This window comes from Plectropomus leopardus, chromosome 15 (genome assembly GCF_026936395.1).
Source record: "Plectropomus leopardus strain MGB_pleo_1.0 chromosome 15, ASM2693639v1, whole genome shotgun sequence".
Taxonomy (NCBI): Eukaryota; Metazoa; Chordata; class Actinopteri; order Perciformes; family Serranidae; genus Plectropomus; species Plectropomus leopardus.
In genome coordinates, this window is record NC_142190.1 from 26,569,011 (window position 1) to 26,580,827 (window position 11,817).

General features: G+C 36.5%; 1 protein-coding gene across 1 annotated transcript; it reads right to left on the minus strand.

Annotated features, from left to right (window-relative positions):
- Nucleotides 1-773: 773 nt before the first annotated feature.
- Nucleotides 774-3,091, minus strand: epd (ependymin). The gene is made up of 6 exons (XM_042498676.2): nt 2,933-3,091; nt 2,709-2,740; nt 2,471-2,608; nt 2,204-2,390; nt 1,378-1,459; nt 774-1,231 (listed from the first exon to the last, which is right to left on the minus strand). Exons 1-6 carry the CDS (start codon nt 3,012-3,014, stop codon nt 1,105-1,107), a joined length of 648 nt encoding a protein of 215 aa, XP_042354610.1. The 5' UTR covers nt 3,015-3,091; the 3' UTR covers nt 774-1,104.
- Between the last annotated feature and the right edge of the window lie 8,726 nt (nt 3,092-11,817).

Here is an 11,817-nt window from a genome sequence, read left to right on the forward strand (position 1 = left end):
ACACAGTTAAAACAACCAAAGAGATAACTGAACTATGGCCAAGTATCAGGCAAAGAAAACAGTATTTTTATTATTATTATTATTATTATTATTATTATTATTATTATTATTATTATTAAAAGAAGAATATTAAGTATGTATGATTGTTTAGAACCATAATATAGACAGGTAATTAATTAAAAGTAATTATTAAAAGTTCCTAAAAGCCAGGAAACTGATCTCTGATGTAATATATTCACAGTAAGCTGCTCAAACTGTACCAAATCACTCTTTTTACACAAACTTCCTACAGTTATTGTGCTCACTTTTTGGGTTAATTGTGCAGTTTATCAGTTGTTATGTACTGTTATTGTTACGAATTGAATCTGAAATATGCATTAAATATGTCAGGGATCACTGATCTACTCTGATAGAGAGGAACTCCCTTAAAGAAAAAAGTTTGGGACCACAGTTTTAAAGAATATGCTAAAAGGTTGCTGACTCAGCAGATTAGAACCTTCAAGAATTGATTCTTGGGCCACTTGGGGGCAGCAAATGTCAGACTTTACTAACAGCACTCAAATTATTAAGTTCATGTGATATATTAATGCCCTGTGTGGTACACTTTGCTTAATGGATATTTCTAGATGACAAAATGCACAGGAAGGACCAACTGAGTTTGGAATGGTTTGCAGTGTCTTGATGCAAAACTTTCTTGTTCAAAAGCTGCACAAAGTCCAGTCAAAAGACTTCATAAGGAAATAATCATCCAAGAAAAAACTCCTGTTCACACCTTTGACAGCTTTGACATTTTATTGTTCCATTAATCATATCTTACAGGTTTTGTAAGCAGTACCAACTTGAAAAGCCACCAAACTGTTAGTAATTATGACTACTTCTATAACCCATGTCACATCGCCCTTCTTTACATCAAAGTGTATGTATACAGGATGATCCATTCAAAGCCATATCTTCATAGGGGAGTGGAAGATTGAAACAGATGTGATGTAGTGCAGTGTCACACGAAAAACTCGAGTCACACATTTAAACAAAGCAGAGAGGAGTCTAAAGTTCTGGCAGGCCACACTTGGATAGGGGTTTGATTTTCTGCTGGCAAGGTTTCGTCTACATGAACTCATTCATGAAGCTATGGACTGTCCCCTCAGGCGTCTCCTCCAAGGGCTGTCCCACACAAAAGGAGGGCACCACCAGGAGATCAGGATCCTTGATCTCGGTTTCAACCTCTGTAAGGCTGCGAGAAAGTTATACAAAAATAACATGAAGATTTGTAAAGGACCATCATTAAGACCATCAGTAAGATACTAGAAAGTTGCATAAACATCTCTAGAGTGTGAATTACTCCAAGGATTAAAAAAACAGCAACACACAAACACCAACCTGACAAAGAATGATGACGTATCGTGGAAGTAGAAAGTGCACACAGGCAAACATCCCATGGTTACAGTCATGGAGTAGTGGCCTGAAAAAGAAAAGACAGAAAACATAATAAACTCTGGCATGTATTACCAACCCTGCGTCCTCATATGAGGACATTACATTTTGGGATTGCAGGACCTTATACTTAGTACCTTATACCTCATCTCTAGACACTTTTATGTGCCATCTAGTGGTAGCAAAAGCATGATACACTAATTCATATAAAAGCAAGACGGCAGCCAAATCATTCTATTGCTGATCTTGACACAAAAAAAGATCCAATGTTTTCGTTGAAACCATTTGTTTTTTTTATGCTTAGTGATATTTTCTGTTTCTATAAACAAAAAGGACATCCCTAGCTTGGAGTTTGGAGCAGTGCAAATTAAAACAGGGTTGAAAAAAAAAACTCAAGACTTTTTGATATGTTGCATTATTTGCCATTTCGTTTTTAGACAGCCAGGTTCAGGCAATGGAATGACCATTTCTGAACAGTTTTATACTTGAGCAGTGATCCCTAAGCCACAGAATTACAAAACATCAAATGTTTCATTATTTTCAATTTTGCACAACAATTTTCAGGCAAATAAATAGGTTTATACTTAATCATACAGTTTTGACTATTAAAGATACACCAGATGCCCTCTTGTGAGATCGTTGGGGGTTTGTAGTTTGTTTTATTTATCAGGTCTTACTTATCCCAAATAGGTAGGAGCAATTCAAAATGCATACCAAACCAAAGCTCAGTTCTCAGGAGGTTTTACCTATTATTTTTTATAGCCTGTCTCACCTTTCGAGTCTGTTGTTGATCCTGTCCATACACTGGTTTTCAGTCCTTCCCCTTCAATGGATGGACTCCCATGGTATACCGTGGCCATAAACGTGGCATCATCAGGGATATCTAGAGGGTGCTGGGTGCACTGCAATGCTTTTTTCTCACAGCTCTGGTTTTTGCTGTCGATCTCATAGAATATCCCCTGCCAGATGTAGATACAAATTCATTTATCAAGATGCACAACAGCATCAAGTGAACAGTGAAAAAACAGAACGTACTTACCTCTTCGAAAAACATCAGCAGATCCAGACCCAGTGATGTGTTCGTGGGGTGGCTCTCGTTTGATCTGAACCTCAGTTTCTTGCCCATTGAATCATAAGTGAATGCCCCATATCCTTTCACTTCACCCTTTAGGGCTAACTAATTTCACATTAAGAAAAAAAATCAACACATTGTTTAAAAGTGCTATAAAAAGTACCACAAGAACTATTTGTCTTGAAAGCCACATTTAAAAACTCACCACAGTCATGAACCCTGTCATATTGGGGGAATCTGAAAGAAAATGGGGTAGTTAGATGGGTCTTATGCACACAAAATATCAAAAATTAGACACATTTTTAATAATTATAGGCAAACTGTAGACTTTTTTTTGCTGTTAACGCAAATAGGAAATGTCTTATAAGCTACCTATCACACAGACAACTCAAAACCAAATCACAAAATGACAGAACTGCGAATTCTTACGACAAGGCTGATGGTGGTGGGGATCTGCATGAGTGGTGGCAGTCAGGCACATGAGGACGAAGAGTGTTACGGCCGCGTACATTTTCCTGGTCCAGAGGGAGTCACACAGTAAAGTTCGAGATGGCAAAAACAACCCTTAGCGCATCTACCTTCCAGCAAAGTTAATGCTGCTTTTATAGGGATAAAACCCGGCGCAGCCAATACGTATTGCGTAAAAAGGCCCCAGGACTTCAAACATCAAGCTGTCTAAACAAATTAGACCCAGCTGGTGGTGACCCGATAAAACAAATTTCTTAAACTATCTTTTCTTTTGTGATTATGCAGCTGTCCTCAAATGGTTTTGAGCATTGTTTATCTCTGCGCCTTTCAGAGGGTCATGTGTAAACAGGAGGTCAAGTGAGGACGATGGATGATCATCAAGGCTCTTTGAGGGAAATCGAGGAGTTTCTAAATAATGTTTCTGGCTTTTATTAACTATTAGTGATAACAGTGTCCCAATCACATATGGTTAAGTGGTATGCACTGTAGACTTACAGTTTAACACCTAGATTAACATGAATTCAGCAGTCTGTCAGAAACTTTCTTTTGACTTCCTGTTCTATAATGGCAACGGACGCACCCCTCATGTCACTTTCGGTTCAAACAACTACTTCTTCTACACTTGAAGTTTGTTGAGGCTGGAATGGATGTAGGTCTCCAAAAATCCTTAAATATCTCCTCTAGCAAAAGCATAGATTTTGTTTCAACATTAGGAGGGGCACATATGAAATGGGGGATTTGGGGTTCTCCACCAGAAAATGTTTAAAATAGGTAGGTGTCCATTACAGATTTGTGCAAAACTTAAGCGATATTTTCGTAATGGCGATAAAACACAATTGCGAGATGACTGCGTTTCGACTGAATGATGTTATGTGACTTTTCTCGCAATGTTACGAGACTTCTCCTCTCATGATAACATTCCAAGAAGCATGGCGATGGAGGTTCAAAACATTAGCAGCTTCATTTCTATTGCAGCCTCCGCACTAGCCGTCATTGTCTTCAATCGAAGGCAATGTAGGCGTGTTATATGGGCAATAATGGAAAGGCAAGCCCTTTATAAGAGGGAGCGGCCAAGTTTGCAATGACGTGTGCAATAACACCTCTTGCAGCGCCGGCCTCATCATGTCCGAAGGAGCCAGTTCATACTGACAAGCGCATAACCATAGCATCATGCGACCTATAAAAGCAAAATGAGTTTCCATCACAGTTTGCGAAATATGGCTTTTTTCAAATCAAATGAAATACCACCTCATTAAAAAAAATTTTTTTGCAATAAATGGGAATTTTTTCAATTTTTCATTAAACAGATTTTTTATTTGCATTTTCAGTTTGCACAATTTGAGGGTTAATGGAAACCTGCCAAATGTTAAAATGTTGGCTTAATTTTCTGCTTTCTGGTGGATGCCTTCTCTGATTACATTTAAGGTGTAAATGTCTTGGTTTGTCAAAGTACTCTCTTGCTGCCTTAATGTTTTAATTTGGGGTGATGGTTAGGGAGGGATGCACATGTCCTATATATTGAGGGGGATCACTCCCAAAATCTATGCCATCCAGAAAAACATCTAAAATACTCTGCTTTGTATAGTTACTCGGGCCACAAATTCTCGACAAAGACAGTGACCTTTTAAACCATAATTTTAAAATTCCTTATCTGTCAATGAAAAATCTAGAATGACAATACAAATAATGTCCATTTTACAAGTCTAACTAGACGCAAGATGTCTCAGTGTATGTGCCCTGCAGACTTTCAATTTCCAAATCACACTTGCTTTGTTGAGAACTATACCATGATTGGCTACCAAAGTAGTTGTGATGTCATAAAATGATCCCATACATACACGTCTTAAACACAGATCCAAGGTGAACACAGAGACACTTTTCTCCTTCAGCAGATTAATGTAAAGAAACAGCCTTCTGGTATCGAAGGACAAACATCCTGGTGAAGTAACAATTATCAAAACACATTTCAAGAGAGACTTTAAATTTGATTCATGGCCCACCTGAAATCTACACCTATAGTTGTATGCATAGAGCTTCACTGTGTTACAGTGAACACATTTTAAAAACCCCAGTAAAAAGCTATACAATAGGCTGAAGAGTGTTAGCCAGCAGTGAATTAGGACGGCCTCCTAAAACACCCTAGCTCTTTCTTTTATTAAAGTGATCCAAACTAAATAGAAAGCCTGGGGAGTTTATAACAGGTCATCTACACAAGCCAGATCAAAAATGTGTTGTTGTTACGCCTACACTTTGTGCAGCTGTCTTTTGTTCTTCTGCGTGTCAAAATGTCCCAGTTGTGTGCTTTAAAGCTAAACAACTCAGTGTCAGACAGGTGAAAAACAGCAATCACTTGTTTATTCCATGTGTGCTGCATCTCTGTTAGTCTGACATGACCTCAGATGATCTAACACTTATTCTGTCTGCTGGAAAAATATATGTGTATTACATTTTTAACTACTTGCAGTTTGTATTATGTGATCCATTTTATGATAGTGAGCAGGTTCTTCATTGGATCCTAAAAGGCTGCATTAATACACATTGTAATTTTCTTTAAAAATAAATAAATTTCTGTTTCACTTAATTTGTCTTTTTGATTGTGATGTTTTAATTTGAGATCTGCGTGTAAATACAGAGACCCCACCCTGACCTCCCTGGGGCCCCTAAGCAAAATACTGATAAGGGGCCCCAGGGAGGTCAGGGTGGGGACAAGCACTGTACTTAAGTACAAATTTAAGGAACTTGTACTTTACTTTACTATTTCTATTTTATCCAACTTTATGCCTCTATTCTACTGCATCCCAGAGACATATATTGTACCTTTTACTTCATTACATTATTTGACAGCTTTAGTTAACTTTTACCCTTTAGATTATAATGTTTATCTTTTATAGAATGGTAAAATTCTATTTTTAAGATAAGCAAACCATTTAAAATGCTATTTGATTAGAAGAAAACTACAATATCACAAAGCTATAATGTGGGAAGTTTTGTTTTTTGAAATACGTCCTTCTCACCAGACAGCTACATTACAAATATATGATGATCTTGTTTATATAACGCACAAATGTAGATTAAAGTACCCACTGATATATAAAAAAGCTAATGGGTACCTTAATAAACAAACAAGCGAACAAACAAACAAAGTAGGATAGTGAAAATGAGCTCAACCTTAAAGGCAAAAAGCCCCCAAAAATAATCTCAAACAAAAAAGCAAAACAAAAAAAAGCTTAATTTACTGTAAGCTGAATAGGAGAAATGCGCTTTATAGTCTTTTATACAGTTTTTTGAAGAAAATGGGAAGGAAATGCATAACAAAACTAAAAGGGATACCTTAAAACCACAAATGAATGAGACTGAAAATAGACTAAGAGTAAATTGTGCACGTCACAAGGGGAATCTAACATTACTGTATATGGGGAATACAGGGAGGGGGGCGGGTTATGAAAATGAGGGAAGCCCTTCTTCTTATACACCCCTTCCCCTTTCACTAACCATATCATTATAGTTCTTGAAAAACTCAGCATTTTCTTTCTGAGAGGAAGTCAAATTCCTCCCACTGACCCACAGTTAACTAATAGTTTCTATAGGTTTTTGCTCATGCATAAAGCATCAAAGAGATCCACTGTATGTCTTTTGAAATGCATTGTCAGACGATGATATTTGGTTGAATACAACATCTTTAAAAGTCACATGCCAACATCATACTGACATAGAATAACTGACACTGTCAGAATGTTCATAGAAAACATGAAATTCTAACATCATTATACATTAAAATTATCGTCAACCCAATTTTCATTCAAGCCTAAATTCATTATATTTTATTATGTCTCTCTGACACTAGAGTCCAACATCTTTCTGATGTAGTTTTGACGTCTGGTACCACCTTGGCTAAATCTGTATAGATCCGATTTCCATTGCAAGCATGAAGTGGATGAGGACCATCAAATGTTTAAAATGTATACATGTTGAATGGACATGTTGAGGTAAAAAATAAACAATATGTATATATTAAAATAAATAATACGGGGGCCTAATACTGATCCTTGAGGGACACCTTTATCAAACATCTTGGGACTTCAGTCTGAACCCTACTGGAAGGATAGGATTTGAGCCATCAGACATAATTCATAACTATTAAGTTACAGCTTAATATTCCCCTTTGCTAATTCCAAGGAGGACCCTCCATTCACCCACCCGCACACACGCACGCATGCACACACACACACACACAGAGAGAGAGAGAGAGAGTTCACAGTGAGTGATTTATGATTGAAAATGATATAAATAATAATTAAAGCAATAAGAGTTCACTACATACACATGTGGTATGTGGTTGTTGTTTTTTTAAACACAACTATGCATAAACATATTTACTACTGTATACTGTATCAGTGTTAACAAATTAAGTAAAAAGTCATGTGATGTAGGTTTAATGAATGAATTGGGTCATAAATGTTGGGCTTTATAGATTAACTGCATTCCAAAAGTAATAAACTGTAAATCTGAGACAGAGCAATTTGTAGTTTTATAGCACAGGATGAGCTTTGAACCCTCTTTAACGGTTATGGTAATACTGTCAACCTCTGGCCTCAGCTGTGCACAATACAGTACAAAGAAACCATCTAGACTTTCCTTTTGTCTACTGATATGCCAAAGCGAAACCGCCATACCACAAAGAGGTAGGTTGAAACCACCAGTTGTTAGTGTTCCTAGTGAAGAGGAATTTTCGAGGACTGTATTTAGATTTTTTGATGTTTTCAAACTAACTGCATAGGGATTACTGTAGAGGAATTTACACAAAAAGATATCATCTTTGCCCTGTTTGGTCACGATGTAACTTATCGTGGTACTACAAAAAGTTGCATATTTTGTCATATCTGTTAAATCCTGAGGTATAACCACCACTCTTTTTTTCACCCGATCCAAATATTAGCTCAGAATACTGGATTTTCTAATGTGTGGTTTGATGTTTAAAACTTTTTAAACTTTAAGTGACTATGAGAAATGAATCTTTCATTGAATGTTAGTGTTGAACAACCTGTCATTTGAACTTACTTTAACTGCTCATTTTGATGTTGCCTAATTAAAAGACAGACTAAAACTAATAATTTAAAAAAGCAGTTTAAATGAAAAGATGTGTTGTTTTGTAAAATGTTGCTGTTATAAGGATTTTATTAGTTTTATTCAGGCAGTTAGACAAAACATCATATATCGTTTAGAGTTTTTAATACGGTATTGTTAACACACTTTCTCTCTATTCAGGCCTTTATTTTGGCAGAACTAGCACATCCAATCCCTTCAGGTGTGGCCAGTGACACTCTTCCATTAATTTAATCCCATCCTCAGAGAATACATGCTGTGTACTCCATGTGGACACAGGCTGAGTAGTGGGGAATAGTTGTTGGTGTAATAAGAGACTACTCCAAGTTTATAAAAGGATCATATTTTTTTTCTTTTGTTTCTTTTATTGAGGATGAATCAAACAAGTATACACAAGGCCCCTAAAAAAGGCAAAAGTGACGATGGGGCCATAACATTTAATGAGAGATTATTTATGTCTATGACACCTATAGTGCTGAAATGTATACCACACCTGGGAACTGAATAAAGTAACACCAGAGGGCCAATGATGGGACATGCATTTTTGATGTCGAGAACCCTTTATAAGGTAAAATAAGGAAAATGCTTATTTTAAAAAAACCCATTAATTGAATCTGTTAATTTCTATTCATTTAAATCATCCGAAAACATATTGAGGATATTACAAAGCTTAAGAATTATTAGACGTTATAGTCAACAAATATACTGAATAACTGTCTGCACCTCACGGTGAAATGCAGAATAAGCTACAAAATGTGTTAAAATTCAAATAAAACCCCAAATCTCTGTCACAGGCATTATTGTATGACTGTTGCCAATGATATATTTACATTTTTTTTTAAAAATATGACGTCCATACATTATTTAAAGATAAGATTTTTGAAGTAAGCAAATTACATCCTAATAAACGTTTAAAAAATCCCTTTCATATGCAGTTTTAACCTTTTAATTTGGTCAACATAAAAACCTTATTCATTACTGGGCCGAGCATTCAAACTTTATCATTTAAAGCCGCATTGCTAAAGAGGATCAGCAGTCCTGCATTTTGTGCACTTAACAAAATTCCAAAATCACACCCTTACTTTTACTGTCAACACATCAACCATATTTCCTTTAGATTTGCTGATCATGAATTAAAACTTAAATGAGCACAGTAATTTTGTCACATTTTCAAAATGTTGACAGAACTCCCCCATTCCTATGAATCTTGGGTAACTTCCAAAATAAAATGCATTCGATTTGTCTCTGGTTGGGAATTTACCTCCAAATAATGATCAACCTCATGGTTGTGCAATTTTCAGGAAGAAACCCAAAGCTAAAAACTTTCAATGATACTTGTGATGTGATTAGGCTACATCCAGAATACTAGAACACGGATCAGACTAAATCAAGTAGAGATGTGACTGAGGTCCATAAAGAAATCCAGAGTGGGTTAAGACTGTACGACAGGTTAAGATGGTTCAGACTGTACGACAAACCAACTGCCAGAAAACATGTTGAAACTGCATGTTACTGCAAACCATGAATACGTCACATTTGCACAATATTATACAGAGAATATATTGAAACTTTTCATTTAGGTTTAAGCAGAAAAAACACGTCGGTATGGTCAAGAAAGGGTCATATTTTAACTATAACTCCCTCCTTTCTGGCATAAATCAAAACCCTCTTTCCTGTGCCAAACTAGTTCAGAATGCAGCAGCTCGGCTTCTTACTGGTTTTAACAGACAACATCCCATCACTCCAATCCTGGCTTCCCTCCATTGACTCCCTGTTTGTTTTAGAATTGATTTTAAGATTTTACTGATCACTTTTAAGGCTCTTCTGGGTCTGGCTCCAAGCTACATAACAGAAATGTTGACCCCTTATGAGCCAGTTGGCAGCCTTAGATCCTCGGGTGGGGCCTTTCTGGCCGTTCCGAAGTCGGGGCTTAAAACTAAAGGTGATCGTGCTTTTGCCATCAGGGCCTCTCAGCTTTAGGACGAAGGCTGGCAGAATCAGTGACTTCTATTAAAGCACTGCTTAAAACCCATTTTTATAGACTTGCTCTGATGTGATGTTGTCTTTTTCTTTCTTGTTATCTTTTTAATGTATGCTTTATTTATTTTATTTCCCTTTCTTTGTGATTTACTGCTTTTATTACCTCTGTTGTTGTTTTTGGTCTATTTCTTTGTATTATTTGATAATGACATTTTAGGTCTTGCATCTTGCATAATCCTATCCTAACTTCTCTAGTCCCATCTTGCTTGTGTTCAACAGGACTGTTTGGCTTCCTGTTGCTGTATTGCCCTCTATGTCTCCCTTTTCTGCTTTACTTTGTCAAAGCACATTGTAAACTGTTTTTAAAGGTGCTATATAAATAAAGTTATTATTATTTTTATATTATTATAATTATTAATAGTAGAATTAGCAGTAGTAGTAAAAGAATATTTTGGCTTAAAATGCACAGTTTTGGGGGCACAATCCCTGTTGGAAACAGCATTAGTAAAAAAAAAAAAAAAAAGCCACTTTTCATGCCACTATCTCCGCTGGAAAAATAGTAACAGGTCAGTACAAAACAACCACATTTGGTGCCTGAAAGGCCACTGGAAACACAGCAAGAACTCACTTAATCGCAGCAGGTTTTGTTGTTTGTTGGTGTTGAACAGAGGCCTTGACAGGCATCTCAGGTGACAGGACAGCCACCATCCCCTCCACATAGTCAGCTCATATACTACGTGCATCACTTTAGAAACGTTCACAATATTAATGAAATGCACAAATGTAAACCAGGCAACCAAATCTGACGAGGAGTCAGGAATTACAAAAATGTGGAGGGCTCTGAATCCGGCAGGAACAGACAGCGGCTGATGAGGGAATGAGGTGCAGGTGGGGAGACGGGCGGAGCAGCGGGATCTGGAATGAAAGGGGAACAATCATGGAGTTTATTTTTCTTGATTTCCTCCATAATGAGGACTTCGCGTGACAGCACTGACACCTCAGAAGAAACGTAACTTTTTGTTTGCCGCAGATTTAGAGAAAACACACATACTTCACATGACACTGATGATATTATCATTACTGCCTGCATCATAATCTTTTTTTAAAGCAATTTTTTTGTTGCTACAAAGTTCTTTACATGAGGCAACACATCAAAAGACAAAAATGAAAGCAATTAAAAAAACACTTATTGTTACATAAAGATAGAGATTCAAATAAAATCGGGATAAGGGCTCCAATAAAAGTATCTATTAAGATGACAAAGGCCCTTTCCTCCTTTTTTAAGCCCACATACCAAAGTGGAAAACCAAGTGGGATGTAGTGAAATAAAATACTTGCTAATCTAAAATACAGAGGAAATGAGATTACACAAAAATCGAGAACTATGATTAAACACTTATATCCAATAATAACAGTCAGAAATGACAGTCATGATAACAGGATCCGTTTTCGTGTCTTCTTCTCTGTTTTGTTTCATGAGGTTCAGTGAAACTGTGCCAGTCATTACTCATCAATCATGAGACTCCAAAAAGATTCCCTCAAGATGAACAGTCAAGACTGAACTTCACTGCTTTGAAAATTTTGTAGTTTTTAACAGCATGTCACTTTCACTGTCATATTAATCATGTAATGAAACTAGAGGAATAAATTAGTTTCTGATTTATTTAGTGTTTAAGTGCACGTTAACACACATTGCTCTAATTATAGCAGATATCACCCTTAAAAGTCATATAAACTAGAGACTATCTTGCAAAGTGATCTCT

What these genes read in the sequence shown, in the direction of transcription:
- epd (XM_042498676.2), bottom strand. Translation starts at nt 3,014, where the DNA reads ATGTACGCGGCCGTAACACTCTTCGTCCTCATGTGCCTGACTGCCACC. An exon ending in TGACAGGGTTCATGACTGTG is followed by an intron (nt 2,609 to 2,708) that starts GTGAGTTTTTAA and finishes ATGTGAAATTAG; the next exon opens with TTAGCCCTAAAGGGTGAAGT. An exon ending in TGCTGATGTTTTTCGAAGAG is followed by an intron (nt 2,391 to 2,470) that starts GTAAGTACGTTC and finishes TACATCTGGCAG; the next exon opens with GGGATATTCTATGAGATCGA.